The sequence below is a fragment of the Amblyomma americanum genome, chromosome 1 (genome assembly GCF_052857255.1).
Source record: "Amblyomma americanum isolate KBUSLIRL-KWMA chromosome 1, ASM5285725v1, whole genome shotgun sequence".
NCBI classification, from domain to species: Eukaryota; Metazoa; Arthropoda; class Arachnida; order Ixodida; family Ixodidae; genus Amblyomma; species Amblyomma americanum.
Genome location: NC_135497.1, coordinates 535,224,896 through 535,244,357, shown reverse-complemented (window position 1 = coordinate 535,244,357; position 19,462 = coordinate 535,224,896). Strand labels below are relative to the sequence as shown.

The window sequence follows — 19,462 nt, the reverse complement described above, 5'->3', positions numbered from 1 at the left end:
AACTACGCTCAGCGCCACCGCATTGATTGGAGTACAAATATCGCCATCACACTGCGAACACTCGGGGCACGCCACCGCAACGATGCAGGTCACACGAATACCCTTTTTCATGCAGGTTGGTTACTTACCAAATTCAATTTGCATTCGCTCTGATAACGCGTTTTTGTTTGCGGTGTCGTGCCCCATCGACGCTGACCGCAGTTTGCGAAAGTTCTTGTGCACTTCATGCTACCAGTGTATCAACGCCTATGTCGTTTGCCTAATGCTTGTGCTAGCCGGGGATGTGGAATTGAACCCAGGACCCCCAGAGAGTAACGCCCCTAACCCGTCCCTCGAGTCAATTGCCTTGGCTATATCCCGCATTGAATGCTCTCAAAGTACTATGCTTAGTGAACTAGCGTTGATTCGGGCTGCTCAGTCGAAGGTCGAGGATTCAATATCCAGCCTTTCGGTGCGAGTTGACGCCCTGGAACAAATCACGAGCTCCAATCAGTTAAGTAGCCCGAGTTTATCAGCTGATCCTGATATGGCTAAACTTTCATCCGACATTAAGCTACTTTCAGATAAATGTGATGACGCTGAGAACCGTCTCCGACGGTCCAATTTGCTGTTTTTTGGAATCACAGATCAACAAGATGAATCTTGGTCCGAGTCTGAATCGCGGATTATTTTATTATGCGCGAACGAGCTCGATGTCAGAATTGATAGCCATGATATTGAGCGTGTTCACAGACTTGGCCGTTTCCAACAAGGAAAAAACCGCCCTATCATTGTAAATTTTATGAGATTTAAAGGCAAAGGGCGTATCCTTTTTGCCAGCTCCAAGCTTAAAAATTATTCCTTTTCTGTCCGTGAGGACTACTCTGCACGTGTTCGCTTGGCAAGGAAGAAACTTTTTTCGTATGGTCAGCAACGAGGTGGCTCATTTAAAATCCGTTTTGATAAGCTCATCATGAACAACAAACAGTTTGTGTACGATGCTGTTAAAGATTCTGTGGTTGAGTTAAATTTATAGCGCTCTCCGCAGGCACAAGGTCCTTTATGCACCAATGTTTCCAAAATCGCACGCGTGTAGCCCCTGCCCCAATCGATAAATCAGTTTCCGTTTTACTAACAAATATCCGAAGTTATTTTCCAAGGAAAGAAGCCGTGGAAGCTATATTGCAAGACAACAGCACAGATAATGCCATCTTTACTGAAACGTGGCTCACACCTGATATACTGAATGACGAACTTTTCCAAGATAAGCAATCCTTCACTTGTTTCCGTCGTGACGGACCAGGGCGTAGGGGAGGCGGCGTGATGGTTCTTGTTAAAAGTATTCTGGTCTCTTCTGCTATCGCAGTCAATAGTAAAAGCGAAATCATTTGCGTGAACGTTTCTCTTGCTCATTGCACTAATATAATAATCGCATGTTACCGAGCACCTGACTCCGATCATTCCTTCATCGACGACTTAAGTATCATTCTGCTCGACATAAATAATTTCCCAGTGCCAACCTCATAGTTAGCGGCGATTTTAATTTCCCAGGCATCGACTGGGATAATATAACCGCATCTTCCCGCCATTCCAGAGAATTTTTGGACCTTATTCTTTCGTTTGACCTCTCTCAAGCAGTCAGAATACCAACTCGGGGCACTAACATCCTAGATCTTGCTCTTGCATCTAGTCCTGATTTAATCCAGTCTTTGTCATCCATCCCCGGTCTTAGCGATCATAGCATAGTGTTGTTCAACTTTTCAGTTCGCATTACTTCACGACAACGCTCAGTGAAATACATACGCGACTACAAAAAAGCCAACTTTTCTAAAATCAATGAGGAACTAGCCAAATTTCTTCTCCACTTCGAACAGACTGCTTCTTTCAGGTCTATTGATGACAACTGGTCCATGTATAAAGAAAAAAATCACCTCTTTAACTGAATCTTATGTACCCCTCGTTTGCATTCGTGGTGATGCCGGTAAACCATGGTTTACCAACTCTTTAAGAAGTCTGTGCAATAAGAAAAAACGATTATTTAGAGAAGCTAAGAGCTCCAACTTAGCGTCTAAATGGGAGAAATATTTTATCTGTCTTAGAAATTATACCAAGTTGCTTAAGAGCACTAAACAAAACTTTTACAACAATGACCTACTCGATATCCTTCGAAACAACCCAAAAAAGTTTTGTACTATTTTAACTCCAGGTCGTAGCGGCTCACATAATATGTCATTATTAGATCAAGATGGTTGTCATGTTCCAAATGAGCTTCGCTCGGACGTAATGAATACGTACTTCTCATATGTTTTCACCAACGAACCAGCCGTAAACATTCCTACATCACAGAGCCTAAATATATCTGAAATGTCACCTGTTAGTATCTCAGCCGAAGGAATATGTAGACTTATTGAAGATTTAAAGGTATCAATTGCTCCTGGGCCCGACAACATTTCTGCGAAAATTCTTAAAGGTACCAAAGTAATATCCAGTCATTTCCTGCAAATCATTTTTACGCAATCCATTTCTAGTGGCCAAATCCCGCCTGAGTGGAAGATTAGCCGAGTCGTGCCTTGCTTTAAGGCAGGTAACCGCTCTGATCCATCAAATTAACCTCCCATCACGCTAAAATGCATTGCGTGTAAACTACTTGAACATATTATTTACTCCCAAGTAGCTAATCACCTCGATAGAAATTCTTTTTTCTTTCCAAACCAACACGGATTCCGTTCTGGCCACTCATGTGAAACTCAACTTTTCGAATTTACGACTGACCTCCACCTAAACCTTGACTCCTTGTTTCAAACAGATATTATCTACCTCGATTTTTCGAAAGCTTTCCACCGAGTTCCTCACCAGCGCCTCTTGGCCGAACTTTCCTCCCTTTCACTGCACCCGCCGATATTATCATGGATTTGCAGTTTCCTAACTAATCGTTCGCAATACACCGTCATCAACAACCATCCTTCTACCGTCACTAAAGTCACCTCTGGAGTGCCTCAGGGCTCAGTTCTTGGGCCGCTCCTGTTCCTTGTCTTTATCAATGACCTTCTTGTCGGCATTTCATCATCCATCCGTTTGTTCGCAAATGATTGCGTTATTTACCGCCTTGTTAGCACTACGAACGACCAGTCATTGCTGCAGGACGACCTGAACTTGATACAAAGTTGGTGCTCGACCTGGCTCATGAAACTGAACGAAACTAAATGCAAGTTTATGCACGTGTCCCGTAAACGATCTAACCTGCACTTTTCTTACACGCTAAGCAGGACCGCGCAATCTGAAGTTGAATCCTACAGATACCTCGGCATAGAAATAACAAGTGATCTTAACTGGTCGAAGCACATAACGTCCCTTGCTGCTAGCGTTTCTAAATCACTAGGATTCATCAGACGATCGCTCACATTTCCTCCCCCTAAGGTTAGACTATTCGCATACGAAACTTTCATCCGCACTAAACTTGAATATGCATCGAGCATTTGGAATCCCCATCAAAAGTATTTAACACATACGTTAGAGGCCATTCAAAATCGAGCCGCTCGGTTTATAATATCAAATTATGATTCTCGGTCGAGTGTTACTAATATCAAACCCTCTGTTGGTTTACCTTCCTTGGCATCCCGTCGTAAGATAGCAACACTCTGTCTATTTCATAAACTTTATTATAATTTTGCCCAACTGCGTGAGAGCCTAATTATGCCCCCTTTAAGATCATCGCGACGTTTGTATAATTGCCGTAGTATTCAACGCATTCATGGTTCAACCAATGCGTTCAATTCCTCGTTCTTGCCAGCTGCCATAGCCGAGTGGAATGTCCTTCCAGACAGTGTTGTGAATGAAGTTAATTCCCTAAAATTTAAACAGATGTTAATTGATTTATTCCCCAAATGATTCCTCTTGAAGGCCCTTTTTCTTTCTTTTTCTTTTGTTTACTCACTTACTTGTTTGTTTTTCTTTTGAAGTGTTCACAGTTGTATCTACATGTGTTAAGTTTATGTTCCAATTTTGTTCTTTGGGACATGATTAGTGTTCGCCCCCCCCCCTTATGTAATGGCCCCTGGGGCCCTTAAGGGTAAATAAATGATGATGATGATTATCATCATCATCAGCCTGACTACGCCCACTGCAAGGCAATGGCCTCTCCCACATCTTTCAATTATCCCTGTCCTGTGCCAACCGCAGCCACATTATCCCCGCTAATTTCCCAATCTCATCCGTCCACCTTACTTTCTGCCGCCCCCTGCTACGCTTCCATACTCTTAAAATCCAGTCCGTTACCCGTAACGATCACCCGTAATCTTGCCTTCTCATTACATATCCTGGCCAAGCCATTCCTTGATTGCGACTAGGATGTCATTAGATCGCGTTTGTTCCCGTACTCACCCTGCCCTCTTCCTGTCCCTTAACGTTACACCTATCATTTTCCTTTCTGTAGCTCGCTGCGTCGTCTTTTCATTAGCGTCCACGTTTCTGCCACATAGGGGAGTAGCAGTAATTTAAAGCAGTCATATGGTTTTCTCTGGAGGGATAATGGTAAATTGTCATTCGCGATCTGAGAGTGCTTGCCAAATGCATTCCACCTTGTTCTTTTTCCTCAAGTTATTTCACTCTCCTGGCCAGGATCTGCGGTCACTACCTGCCATAAATACACCGCTTCCAGCGCCTCGCTATCAATCGTAAATTGCAGTTACCTCCCAATACTGTTTAACGTTTTGTTTTAGATTTTTGCACGTAAATATTAATACCCACCGTTCTGCTTTGTCTAAATGATTGATGATGATTTGTAATTCACCCTCTCAGTGACTTCGCGACGCAATGTGATTGGCGAATCGCTGATTATTAAGGTATTCTTCATTAACTGTTCTACCCAGCTATTCCCAATAGAGCTCTCTGAATACCTCCTGTAAACAGGCCGTAAATAACACTCGAGAGATCGTGTCTCCCTGCCTGACAGCCTTCCTCATGGAAATTCTATTGCTGCCTATATGGGGGAAGAATCTCATTAAGCTCTATTTACTTAATAACTCAAGAAACTTCTTAAAACAACAGCTCTAGAGAGAAATAAAGATCCAGCATTGTTCGTCACCTAGCCAGTTGAATGAACTGAAAAATATTATTTCGAGATCTGATATTCAGTTTATCGCCGGAAGCTTGCGTAAACACTACGACGACAACCTCTCCCTTCTGTCCGCGCTCTCTTTTCCATTTTATATCGTCCGCATTAATGAGACTTGGCTCTGCGATAACGACAAAAACTTACTTTCCTTCACTTCCTGCTCACCTGATTACTGACATAGACAGACTTACAGTCATGGCGGTGTAGCCGTTTACATGTCGTCCGTTATTAGCTATATCCGCAGTTATGACCTTGAGTTCAGTTTACCATGGGGGGCAAAAGTAACAGACAACCTCTCCATATTCAGGCCCCTGCCTCTCTGCGTAGGGGTGCCACCTAACAAAGCACTTCTAGTGTCCAAACGGGCTAGATACTACGCCGGTCTGGACACAAGAAGTGCTTGGTCGGGTGTTGCCCCGCCGCAGAGTGGCAGGGGCCGGAATATGGAGGGGGGTTGTTGCTTTTGCCCTCAGTCGTAACAACCTGTGAATCTCACAGGGGAGAATTCAGACCTCAATTTCTTCATGTTGATAACATGGAATTGGTTTCTTTTTGCGTATATGAATCGCCATCTTCATCCTACACTGACTTTTGCTCCACTCTCGAACGATCCCAGAGAACCTAACATTTCAAGGCTAAAATGTAGGTATTATTAGGTTATAATAATACTAACCGCGTTGATGAAACTTCGCCTGTTTCCGCCAGTTATAGTAACTGCTTTCACAGTTTCGGTTTTGACTGCTTGGTTAGCTTTCCAACTCGCTGTTATAAAATAAGCGACAGCGCCCTACTAGATCAAGCATTAACATGACCTCACCAACAGAGGCACCTATCCTTAAAAAAGACATAACAGATCATTACACTCTTCTCGTTTTCTTCAACCTACAGCCACAATAACACTTGATTTGACACATACGTTACATGCTGGCCAAAGATGAATTCTTGGAATGCGCAAATAAAACTCACTGGCGTGCTGTCCTTAAAAACAGTCATTTGCAAATAGCTCGTCCGTACTTCTCAGAAATTTCGTCATCAAATATTCATTCGCATACTGAAAAAAAAACACACAATATTCACGCCCTTCCTTAGAGCTATTGGTTTTTTTTTTTGGTTTATGGGGGTTTAACGTCCCAAAGCGTCTCAGGCTATGAGGAACGCTGTTGTGAAGGGCTCCGGAAATTTCGACCACCTGGGGTTCTTTAACGTGCACTGACATCGCACAGCACACGGGCCTCTAGAATTTCGCCTCCATCGAAATTTGACCGCCACGGTTGGGATCGAACCCGCGTCATTCGGGTCAGCAGCCGAGCACCATAGCCACTGAGCCACCGCGGCGGCTTCAGAACGCTTGATTGAGTGTGAGCTTACTAAGTGAAACGCGTGCACGAGAGCCTGCATAGAATAACTAAAAATATAATTTTGTAATGTCGCACTATGAGCAGGACGCAAGAAATTTTGCGACGCCCTGAACAGCAAAAAAGAGAAATCTACTAAGTATTACTATGAGCACAAACTTAATCCGTCTGGAAGCAATTCATGCAACGGTGGCAAGTCCTAAATTTCTTTGTGAAAAGAAACGATCGCTTCTCCGTCATCGATACTATCACAGACAATGACATTACATATGGTCGGCCATAGAAAAAGCCAGGCCCTTCAGTGACGCCTTTTTTCAGGACAAATGCCTGGTATAACTGTTCAGTGTCAATGAACCATTTGCAGATTTCGTTTCCTCTTTTCCCTGCCACAACACATGAATTTCTTGATGTCATTCGCGCAGTAAAAGTAACCAGCGCAGGGCTTGGCAATATTCCTCCTAGTAATAAAACAATATTTGCACACCTCCTATCTAATGTTTTGTCATATATTATTAATTTTATATATTTTGGACCGTCATTTTTCTTTCCGAACTGCAACGGGCAAAGGTAACTACAGTTTTTGAGAAATGCGATCGTTCTTCCATAACATAGTACCATCCAATATGTATTCTGCCATTTTTCAGTAAAGTCATTGAAACGTTAATAGCGGCACGCTTAACCAATTATCTGGCTGAATTATCTGAATTACTATTTAGTTATTATCTGAATGATTGTCTGAATTAGCCAAGGTTCTGCAAGGATAGCAGTTTGCTTTGCTCTTTAAATCGGAAGGTTCAACCAGAAGGTCTCCATTCATCTGTTTCTTCGCTTTGCGATTTTTGCCATTGCAGTTTCTGGTGGCCTTTGCGATGAAGAAAGCGGACAGGTTTGCTACCGTCTCGTCAGTCGTGGTGTGGACGACAAAAACATAGAAAAGGTCTCTGTCGATTTTATGCTGTCATTTTCTTAACTGCTGTCCGATCCCTTTTCGGCGGCAGAGAGGAAGTTTTTTTGTTACCCTTAAGACTGTACTTGTTATTCGGCAGCCGAGCTGGTCACCCACCACGGAGCCCAACCTGGGAAAGAATATGTCAGACGCATTAACCACTGGCGGCTTGTATAACTCAATACACGAGGGCCAAGGTAGACCCAATATGCACATGGTCAGCCCTCGCTGCCCGGAATCTGAGCAAACAAGGAAGCTATGAGGTGACAGGATCCGGATGGGAGAATGATGATACGAAAGATAATCATGGTGAAGAAGGTAACAGGAAATAGAAATTGGCTGATTTTCCCCGGGTGGGTCGCTCCGGGGGTACCGTCTATGGGAAGCCTGGGCCAAACTGAAGCGTTGCTTAAGCCGAGGGGACTTCTGCTCAGCCACCAAGATTCGATTTTCCCCAGACGCGGCTAAGCCGCGAAAAGCCGAAGTGCGTGTGGGTCTGGCCCAGGTGTGCTCGGGAGATCGTGGCATCGCAAATCACCATCACCTGCACGTCGCAGTTGCCCCTACGGGGACATTCGAACTAATCGAGCCACTCTTCGGGATCCTCGCCTAGCTGGGTGGCACTCGGGGCTGCTGCAGAATTTCTGGAGCTGGAGCTGCAGACGGGGTGATAGCCGATGTCGAGGCTTCCTTCCGGCGTGCAGTGTGGTCCTGTAGCAGTCCTTGTTCAGGTGACAGACTTTGGAGATGCGGCTACTTAGCAGTTCGTCTTCGGTCCGGACAGCTTCAGTGGCTTTCCTGATGTCCACTTCCTGAGAACGGCTCGGGTTGCTTCGGTGACTGTGTGGAGGTGAGTGCAAAAGTCTGGTAGCAAGCACCTCTGCCAGATGAGACGTGGTGGTGACAACGCCATGGACAACGGACCAGAATTCAAACTCTTATAGGGTGGACTTGTGCCCACAAAGAACTGGACAACTCGGCGGTCCTCGAACATAAACCCTGCCACTCCTGGCCGCGCTCAATCTAAAGGCGACGAATAACTTCTGAGATACTGAGAATAACTTCTGACCGAAAGGGAACCATAACAACATGAAACCATACAGAAAGAGTTGCGCGGCTGCTTTCCTTCGAAATATATCTTGCCTTATCTGGAGCCACAAACAAATTGATAAAGCCGCGAGCCGGCGGCTTTGATCACGAAGGAACAAATAGTAAAAACAGTAAAAATGTTCTCGACAATATTTAATAGTATTTCCGTCATGCTTTCGTGGTCGATCTCACCGGCTCTGTAGTCAATGGTGATATAAAAGACTCAAATTTACAAGGAGCTCACGGGCCGCAGTATAATCTGGAGACATTTAAGCTTTCGCGCTCGTGCAAGGACAAGTGCTGAATGGCCTTTAACTACTCTTGTTTTCTGCTTCGACCGACTTCTGTCAGCATCGAGTTGAAGGAAATTGAATTATGGCGCAGTTTATTTTTACTTAAGAAGCACAGTAACCTCCCTTTGTACGAAGAAACGAACCTCGTTTGAATTTCCCATCTAGTACCTAATACTACTGCGGTTTCGCGATCGTGTTTTAGCTACCATGTTCGCCTTTGGCGTTGGTGGTAAAATGCTTGTCTGCAAGTGTCAGGAAACAAGTGTAGTCTTCTCTTCAGGTGCTACGACACAGACAGTTTTACTGTGACCATGGTCCACGTTTGAAGACTGCACGGCAGCTGACTGGAGGGTGAGCACCTTCTTACAGCTCAAGAATTCATTTTTCTTTTTATGTCGTGATGCGTCTAAGTGTGCCATCGTGAGGTACTGAAGCATGGCTTTCGATGTAACGCAGCTTCCATTGGTATCACTCATTTGCGGCTTTGGTGAACTCACTAAAGCCATGTGAATCACTTTTATAGGCCAGTAGTTTTGTCCTAGGGCCTGAATAATTTAGGACGGTGCGTGCAGAAACAAGAAATACCGTGCGTTTACATGACGCGGGATGGAAGGCAAGGCACACGGCGACGGAGGCAAAACGATGGTTGGACAAATGGGCTGTGAATTACCCCAATTGTGCAGCGTCAATGCTGGGTTGACTTAATTTGACAGTCGAAGTTTATGTCAAGTTAGATCGACTGAGGAGTTGCGGTTACAGTTTATCCCCGACTTGTCTGAGCAGTTGCCTTCTGTTGTTGACTGATTTTTGTCGTATAGAAAAAACATATAAATTTCGCGCCAAAATATTATGACGTCACAATATTTCGTGTTTAACCTGTGAGTAATGGCACCACATCACCCAGGTGGCGCCGCAAAACTCGCACCTCACCCTGTCGTCCCTCTCGCGCCCTATTGGTCTTTCTCTACCGGACACGTGAAATTTTTGTGTATTTCGCGGCTTTTTTAAAAATTCCTGAGTAAAGATCCACTTTGGAGCTACTCAGCTACAAAATAAAACTGGATGGGGAGTTTGCGAAGCCTCTTTGAAGGAACTTGAGCCTATATTGAATATTAAAATTTTGTATAAATATATTTGCTAACTAACCGCTAGGTTCAACTTCAAAGTAGCCTAAGCTGCGCCACATGACTGGAAACAATGTGAGGTTGGTTTCGCATATTTGAAGCTTAACAGTTCTTTTCAGTCTGGCTCAGGTTACGTGAAACACAATCTGTATGGCCATTATAATCAAAGCCCCGCTTTCTAGAGCACATGTATGTACAGGGTTTTGTCGTTTACAAACAGACGTGGGTGCTCATGGTGATACTGGCCCCAAAGCGCTTCCGGTATCAGTGGCGCGGCGTTTGGAAAGGTTTTCGCTCGTGCAAAAGGCGACGCGTGTCGTGCTGGTTTTGATAGGGCAGCGCAGCATGCGAAGGCTTCTGCGCAGAATTTGATAATGCACCGGTGCAGGGGTCGCGCCATTTTTAAATACCTCTCCTTTTCTTCGGAGGTAATTGCTTGCTCGAAAAACGCGCCCCTCTTCAAACAGGAAGTGTTCTGGGGCTAAATAGTACTATTGCCAGGAAAACATTACAGATCACACTGGGACTACCCGCATTGAAGGAATGCGAAAGTATTGAGGCCTCTTCGACACTCGTGGCTTCTCTTTGCCCCTATGTGAGTGCATTGAAGTTAACTTCTAATTAATTATTCTGTCAAACTATTTTTTTGATTAACTATTACTAATCAAACACATTTTAATCAATTTCAAACTTAATTTTCACTTCTTTGCCTATGTTTCCACAATTTACCATCCAAGGCTGTTTTCCCATCCGCTCACTATATCGACGTCCGCGCTATTTCGACGTTTTTTATATTATTGGCTCTAATAAATAACCAATCATCTTACTGACATCAAGTTTTTTGCGCATCATCCTCACATAGTTCTCCATTGATAACAATCAATCATTTGATGCTACCTCTTCTGAGAACGTCACCATCGCTGCTGTAACGTTTTGGTTTCACGCTTTGGTGACACGACCTCGTTGACATAGCCTAGAAATGATTTCGCATTAATAAAAAAACATTCGACAAATGCGTGCATAGGCAATATAGCAAGTAGAAGTTCGTGTGGCAAGGCGAGTGCAATTCCGAGCCGTGTACTGCGCCCTTGGCAAACGTTAAACCGCATTATACAATACCTGTCGTCCTGTGCCACAGCCTCTCTGTGCCCAGGCGCCAATGGGTGGCGCATTAAACTTCCAATTTTCTCCAGGTTCTTATCAACTTTACCAGTACTCTTGAACACTTTTGAACAGTGCATGTGACGCGATGCTTCGATCGTGATTACACGCAGCGGAAGTTTAAAAATGTTCCGAAGCACTAAATAAGATCAGTCGGGGGAACAGTGTCAGTTTATGCAGTTCAACAACTTAAATTTCTCCGAAAATGTCCCTCGCCTGCAAATATATTCACCGATAGGCTTACAGCTAAGTAGTTTGTTTCGGTCGCTTTAGTTTCGTCGTCTCTATTGTGACAAGCACCACACAGACATTTGCTTCAAACGCGATAAAAGTAGATCAGATTGATCTTGCTATTGAAATACTTAGCATAGCGCGCACCGTTGCCGCTTACCGCGCACCACGCGCCACCAGTACGCACACGCTGACTGGGTCTTAAGCGGTGGGCGTGCGAGCAGCTGGTCGGAACCTCGCGTCAAGCGGCCATCCTGAAAGCAATCTGCGAAGCGCGCTGGCGGCGCGTGCTACACGACAAGCGGTAGTCTTGCGCACTGTGATAAAAGTCTCTGTTAAGTGCACAGAACCGTCGTTCTGGGGCACAGCGGCGGGTTTCGCTCGGTGCGCGTGCACGGGAGACTGCGGGAAGCGTATACCTCGCCCGGCGCAAGTGCAGCCTGCGGCCGTCGGCAGACGGCTGTACGAAGGGGTCTCCGCCCCGGTGGTTGAGCAGCCGGCCCGCCCGCAGCCAGCGCACTGAGGGCGGAGGGACGCCCACCACGGGACACCGGAGCCAGGCGGGTCGGTTGAGCACCGCCACGACGGCATTCACCGGCTCCTCGTCGCCGGGCTCCATCTTGGGGCGCACTGCACACGGAAACCGCTGTTGTACGAGCCTCAGCTTGCCATTCTTATACGCGCTACAGTTAACTGAAGCGAAACCATTCGCCCGGCCGTTTACTTCTCACCCATGAACACTCAGGTAGCAAAAGAAATAACACACTAACCCTTTAAGGAGCTTTGTATCCAATTGGGCTCCTTTCGAAATCCGTTTTTCTTCGAGCGTGATCTAGATAGCAGTTTGCTGTGACACGAATTAAGTATCCTTCATCTTGCAAACAGGGTGCATTTCTAAAGTGAAACACCCTGTGTAGTATTTTCGCAGCTACAGCTGCACAGGACGCACTTTCAAAAGCCATTCGCAGTAGTGCTCGAAGCCAATGTGTTTTCTGCACAGTTGCTGGGCACTATTGCAACACCGTGCAGTTTTCTGACCTATGCAAATGTTTATGTATACAGGTCGTGCGCGCACAATTTTCGCGTGATCTTTAGCAGAGCCGACTCATAAAACTACCCTTCGTTAGGTCGCAGCGGTCACAACCCGGTCACATGCCGGTGACCCGTGGTAAAGATGCTCTTGCGCGCCCTCTTCAAACTGCGCTCCGCTTGCCTTTCAGCTAGAGAGGCCTTCTCGATCGTTTTTCCACCTCCTGTCCATGGGTGGAGAAGTAGTGGCTAGCATCCTGAATAGCCGTTCACAAATTGTGAGCCTTGCAAACTGGTCTAGCTGCATGGTGGCCCATTTTCCCGCCTTATCCGCTCGATAGATGGCTACCCAGACTTGTGCGTCTTTCTGCAATAGGGCTCACTGTTGTGACTTTCCTTCACTTCTTTGCTCTGTTTCGTCTTTGCATCACATTCTATATTAAGTGGTGTGAGTATACCACGATAGTAAAGGCGCTGCACGCGCACTACAATAAACATCGGAGAACATTGCGATAGAGGCTGAGAAATAGAGCGGGTAACACAGGACGTTGTTGGAGAGGAGGGGTCCTTGAGTGAGCTGACTCTTTCAGCGCCGCAGGTCCCTTCTCCGAATGACGTGGTCGGACTTGGATATGAAGGAAACTGTACAGGGGGTTTATTTTACATTATTTACAAGATTTAGGAACCCATTGGAGGGTGATGGGGGAAGGTCGGAGGATCTGAGAAGATCTGAGGATGATCGAGGATTCCTCTCCATGGCACTCGTTGTCCGGTTTTAAAAGGGTCCGGTTCCTAGGATTCCCTACTTTCGAGGAGGTCTTCACCAGGTTGGAAGTGGCCTAACTTGCGCTGTCGTACACACACACACACACCACTTCACATAGGGACACGCCCCCGTCACATGTCTCGCCGGAGAGAGAGGGTGCCGCTGGACCATCTCCCCCACCAGAGAGAGCGTTGTCTTCGCGTCCGAACGACAGTTCTCACGCTGTCAAGCCGAACACGTCTTCCGGGAAGTCCGAATGGGCGAGGCGCCGGCGAGCAGGCACAGTTGAAGGGGTGAGCCACCCCTACTCGGTTTTGGCGGTCGCTACCTACTTCCTTACCACACGGTCGATATTCCGGGAACAATGTTGTTTACAAACGGCAGCAGAGTCCTCCGTCTCGAATCCAATAACCCAAGCGGGGACTGGCCGTGGGAACCAAGATGCCTATCGCCGTGCAGTGACCCCGGCTGCAGGGGTCCCGGGCCGATTACGCAGCTGAACTAGACGGGCGGGCTTTCGCCAGCAACCTTACAGCTCCTCCGCGGCCCGAAAAATCTCGAATGTCCAGCGTTGACGAGCGCTGGGCAGGAAGAGATGGCGTCCGTGTTGGTCCCCTGGATTGCAATATCAGCGCCCCCAAGGCAGAACCCAAAGCACCACCAACAAAGGAAAGCGCAGGTGGGACGTTCCAAACAGCAAAGCACTGCCCCACCCGCAAGCGCTCGGAATTCGCCAAAGAATCACCAGGCTTCTTACATAGAAAACAATACACTTTTAAAAAAATTGTGTTTAAATTTGGGTTGATTTTGTGCCGACTAAGCGCGAAACATCACCTTTTGAAATTTACACCGCCAGATTACTCGGAACAAAGATAAAAAAAAACACTCACACAGGAGGAGATTCTTCTAAGTTCTCCCGCTTACATCAGTCTGCTCAAGCCATCAGCATTTCCGTGCAGTTTCCCCTTGTTATAATGTACCGAGAAATTGTACTGTTGGAGAGCCAGACTCCATCTGAGCAAGCGACCATTTTTGGGCGACATCTGTCGCAGCCACGTTAAAGGACAATGGTCAGTCTCAAATACAAACCTTGCTCCGTACAGGTAACACGACAACTTCTGCTCTGCCCGAACTAAACACGCGCACTCTTTTTCTGAAGCGCTGTACGCTTCCTCTCTACTGGTCAGTTTGCGGCTGATGTACAGAACTGGGTGTTCTTCATGGTCATAGCCAACTTGGCTTAAGACAGCACCCAGCCCTCTATCGCTGGCATCACACTGAACTATAAACTCTTTCCAATAGTCAGGGGGTCTGAGCAAGGGTAGGGACACGAGTGCTTCCTTCAGGCTTTTGAAGGCGTTTTCTTTTTGGTTATCCCAACTGAGGTTAGTAGGTGCTCCCTTTCCCAAGGCGTCAGTCAATGGACTAGTCCGCTGTGAGTAGCTAGGAATATATCGCTGGTAGTACCCAACTAATCCCAAAAAGGAGCGAATGACCGTTTTCGTCCGTGGTTGCGGAAATGCTGCGATCGGGGCAATCTGTAACTCGGATGGGCTCCTAGTTCCCTGGTCTACAACGTGGCCCAAGTACGTCACCTGAGCGGAACCAAATCTACACTTTTCTGCCTTCCGTGTCAGTACAGCCTGTCGTAAACTGGAAAACGCGGTTTTTAGGTGTTCTAGATGCTCTTGCCAGGTTTCCGAAAAAATAGCCACATCGTCTAAATAAGGGAGTGCAAAGCACAGCATGGTCCTTCAGTACGATGTCCATGAGTTTCGAGAAGCTGTAGGGGGCATTCTTCAACACAAAACTAAGCATTAAGGGTCGAAAGGTGCCCGCTGGGGAGATGAAAGCGGCATACCTGCTCGCGCTTTCTGAGAGGGGAACTTGCCAATATCCCCGTACGAGATCCAGCGTGGAAATGAATTTCGCGCCGCTCACCCTTTCTATCCTTTCCTCTATGTTGGGAATCGGGTATAGCTGATCCGTGGTAATTACATTCAGCTTTCTATAATCCACGCAGGGACGAGGATCTTTCCCTGGGACCTCAACAAGAATTAGCGGTGAGGTATATTCACTTTCCGCTGGCTGTACAACCCCTAACTCCAACATGCGCTGAATTTACGCGTCCATTATTTCTTTTTGCCGCGGTGATACCCTGTAGGGTTTCGACCGTACCGGCTCATCAGAGGTGAGCTCGATTTCGTGTGTCAGGAGGTGTGTCTTTCCCTGGCGACTGCTAAATAGGTCAGCGAATTCGCTCAACAACTGCTTCAGCGTGTCGACCTCGGTCCTGCTTAGGAAATCTGCATTCACGGAGAGAGCCAGAATTTTCTCCACGTTGTCACTTGCGTCCGCACCTCCCTTCCAAACCTGACTCTCGCTGTCCAGCTATTCTGGTTCATTTAGAGTCAGATAGACGATCCCGCTGCGTTCCATGAACGGCTTCATCAGATTGCAGTGATATATTCTCACCTGCTTTCCCCTGCCTGGAACCCTTAGCGCCTAAATCGTCTCTGAAAGTTTTCGCAACACTTCCACCGGACCATCGCAGTGAACTTCCAGCTTGTTTTTTCTCGATGGCCGGAGGATCATCACTCGATCGCCCGCGGTGAAACCTCGAAGGCGCGTGTTTTTGTCATAATAGACCTTGGCGGCCTCCTGGGCAGCTTTCATATTTAGGTTTATTAATTCCCTCGTTTTGTTAAGGCGGTCCAGTAGCTGAAGCACGTACTCAACCACTGTCTGGCTCTCTCCTGTCTCTTCCCACATTCCTCTCAGCATTCGGAGGGGAGAGCGGAGGACTCTTCCGTACACGAGTTCTGCTGGCGTAAACCCCGTAGCTTCGTGGGGGACTGTTCGTAAAGCGAAAAGTGTGGTCGGCAGACAATCCTCCTAGTCTGCTTTATGCTCATAACAAAGAGCGCGTAGCACCCGCTTCAGCACCGAATGCCATTTCTCTACACTGTTGGACTGCGGATGATACACCGAGCTGTGTAACAGTTTTATTCCGCATCTTTCTAGAAATGTGGTCGTCAAGGCGCTTGTAAAGACCATCGCCTGATCGGCTTGGATTTCGGCCGGAAATCCTATTCTCGCGAACACTGACAAAAGGGCGTCAACTATTTCTGTGGAATTCAAGTCCTTCAACGGAATTGCTTCGGGAAATTTTGTGGCGATACATAGCATAGTAAGCAAGTACTTATAGCCTGATTTCGTTTAAGGCAAAGGGCCTACTGTGTCTATTACAAGCCGGCGGAAGGGTTCCAAGATCAATGGTACAATTTTCAGTGGAGCCTTCCATGTCTCTCCCGGCTTACCCACGCGCTGGCATGCATCGCATGATTTTACGTAGCGTTCTGCATCTTTGAAACAACCCGGCCAATAATATTCCATTAATAGCCGCTCTTTTGTTTTATTGATTCCCAGATGTCCTGCCCAGCCATTCCCATGGCAGAGACTCAGAATGTCCGCTCTGTATTTTTCGGGCACGACCAGCTGATCAAATGTTTTGCCTTTTCTGTCCTGGTAGTGTCGGTATAGTAAGCCTCCCTTCTCATGCATCGTTATGTTGCGTCTCGTGATGCCCTCTTTAGCTGTAAGGTGCAGTGTTTCCAAAGTGGGATCCTGCTTCTGTTCTTTTATTTAGGACTCCCTGTTCACCTGCAGAAGGCTATCAAAACTACGCGATGTTGGAGATAAAATGGATCCTTCAGCGTTTTCTGCCTCCTCTACCGACTTAGTGGTTGAAGTCCCTGGTCGCTCATCTGCTCGGTAAGCTGTCTGGCTTTCATTCCTCGTTGGTTCCCTTCCCTCCTCATTTGTCTGCAACGATATGCTGGCTGGTGCGTCTCTGGCTACCTGAGGGTCGGGAACCTGACTTAGTCGAGATGCGAGCTGATGAGGTTTCGACCTTGTCAAAGCTTGTATCACCCTGATTCCGAGCTTCTGGCCTCTCTCGCGTAGCAATTAGTCTGATCGATTCGAGAAGAGGTAAGGATATTGAAGTGGCACGGCCTTTTGAACTGCGGCCTCAGTGATTAGCTCTTCAAATGGTCCGCAACTTCTCACTCTAGCTATGAGAAGGCATACACAGTGTTCTTCTACTGCCTGTTTTATCCACGACACTTTTCCCATAAAATCGTCCACTGAAACGTAAGACGGATGGACAAAGTCCATCGTCGCGGCGCTATCACGAAGCACCCTGCACGGTTTTCCGTTAACGTGCAGCTCGTGCAGGTATGGCTTAAGGAGCTCTAGATTCTCGGCGTTATCCTTGACGCACGAGAACACCAAACGTTGCTTTGTACACTTGGCTGCAAGGTGCCTGACACCATTGCAGTTGTAGCCACGAAATGGCCTACTAGCCTCAAAACTCCTTTTTTCGCGGCTTTGTCGGCTCCCTGTCTCTTTGTCTGTTCTTCATGCTTTTCTGGCGCTACCTTCGTTGCCTCCGATTGCTCCGGACTTCTAGTACTACGCGTCTTTCTGCTAGGCCCTTTATCTCGCATCGCGTTTCGAGCGCGTGACGCACTCTCTTCAGTGCTCAACCTTCTGCGCGAAACGTACTCCTCTGCAAGCTCAGCGGCCCTTTCAACTGTGTCGACTTTTTCCCTGTCTTGAATCCACAGTTTCACCACTTGGAGAATGCTTCGGTAAAATTGCTCAAGGCAAAAACACTCGGTGATTTTGTCTCGGCTTTCATAAACCTCGGCTCCTTTTATCCACTCTAGCATATTCGTCTTTAGGCCATACGCGAAATCCGGATAGCCCTCGCTATCGTTTTTCATTGTGTTCCTGAAGCGCTGTCGGAAAGCTTCGGCTGACAGCCGGTACCTTTTTAGCAGGCTGGCTTTGACTTTTTCATAGTCAGCTGCGTCTTGTGTGCTAAGTCTCGCTATGACTTCAGCTACTTCACATGGCAAGAGTGTCAGAAGCCGTTGCGGCCATGTACTGCGAGCAAAGTTCTTCCTTCCGCAAGTTCTCTGAAAGTTTCGCAGGTACAATCCTATGTCCCTTCCACTTGCATAGGGCTGCATGAATCTGTTCATTCTATATGATTTTACATCGCTTGCTCTTTCAGGAGACCCGGCTCTCGTACTGTCGCCTCTTTTCGATTTTCGCTTTCAAGCTGCAATCGCTTCAGATTTCTTTCTTCTTTTTCATCTTCCAACTTTTGCCGTTCTTTCTCTTTTTGCCATTCCGCTTGTCTTTTTCTTTTTTCCTCCTGTACAAAATTCCACGCATCTACCAGCTCATCGTCCTCTACGTGTTTTTGAATTGTCTTGCATATTTCAGGTTTTGTAATTTTGCCCTGTGCTTTTCTTGACAGTTCCTCGCATGACAACAGTAAGTCCGACTTTGACAATTTCATAAGGTCAGTGACAACACTTTCTCCGCTTTGGCAATGCTATCTGCAAAATGTCGTGAGACTATCTTTTCTCAATTGACATACACTTCCCAGTGATTCTAGATTATTCTCTCAAAATCTGAAGGCTGGCGAATCCTACAGCAAAATGCCGAAACGCTTACCGGTTGAGAAAGTACGATGTCGCACGGTCCAACCCAGCTGCTGCCAACCAGTTGTTAGAGATGAGGAGTCCTTCAGTGAGCTGACTCTTTCACCGCCGCAGGTCCCTTCTCCGAATGACGTTGTCGGACTTTGATATGAAGGAAACTGCACAGGGGGTTTATTTTACATTATTTACAAGATTTAGGAACCCAAAAGAGGGTGATGGGGGAAGGTCGGAGGATCTGAGATCTGAGGATGATCGAGGATTCCTCTTCATGGCACTCGTCGACGGGTTTTAAAAAGGTCCGGTTCCTAGGATTACCCAGGTTCGAGGAGGTCTTCGTCAGGTTGGGCGTGGCCTAACTTGCGCTGTCGTACACACACACACCACTTCGCATAGGAACACGCCCTCGTCACATGTCTCGCTGGAGAGAGAGGGTGCCGCTGGACCATCTCCCCCACCAGAGAGAGTGTTGTCTTCGCGTCCGAACGACAGTTCTCACGCTGTCAAACCGAACACGTGTTCCGGGAAGTCCGAATGGGCGAGGTGCCGGCGAGCAGGTACAGTTGAAGGGGTGAGCCACCCCTACTCGGTTTTGGCGGTCGCTAACTGCCTCCGTACCTCACGGTCGATCTTCCGGGAACAATGTCTCGAATCCAATAACCCAAGCGGGACTAGCCGTGGGAACCAAGATGCCTATCGCCGTGCAGTGACCCCGGCTGCAGGGGTCCCGGGCCGATTACGCAGCTGAACCAGACGGGCGGTCGCCAGAAACCTTACAACGTCCAGTGGGTGAGAGAGACACAATACGGCGCACTTTTCCTAGGTTTCTAGCTCCGAAATTAAAGAGCCAGTGCACTAGA

General features: G+C 47.1%; 1 protein-coding gene across 1 annotated transcript in view; it reads right to left on the bottom strand.

Moving 5' to 3' along the window:
• LOC144129199 (hemicentin-1-like) overlaps positions 1-19,462 on the bottom strand; it is a 266,934-nt gene that overhangs the window by 36,301 nt on the left and 211,171 nt on the right. The window contains exon 23 of the mRNA XM_077663184.1: positions 11,711-11,921. Within this exon, the coding sequence (XP_077519310.1) occupies positions 11,711-11,921 (211 nt within the window). The remainder of the gene's footprint in view (positions 1-11,710; positions 11,922-19,462) is intronic.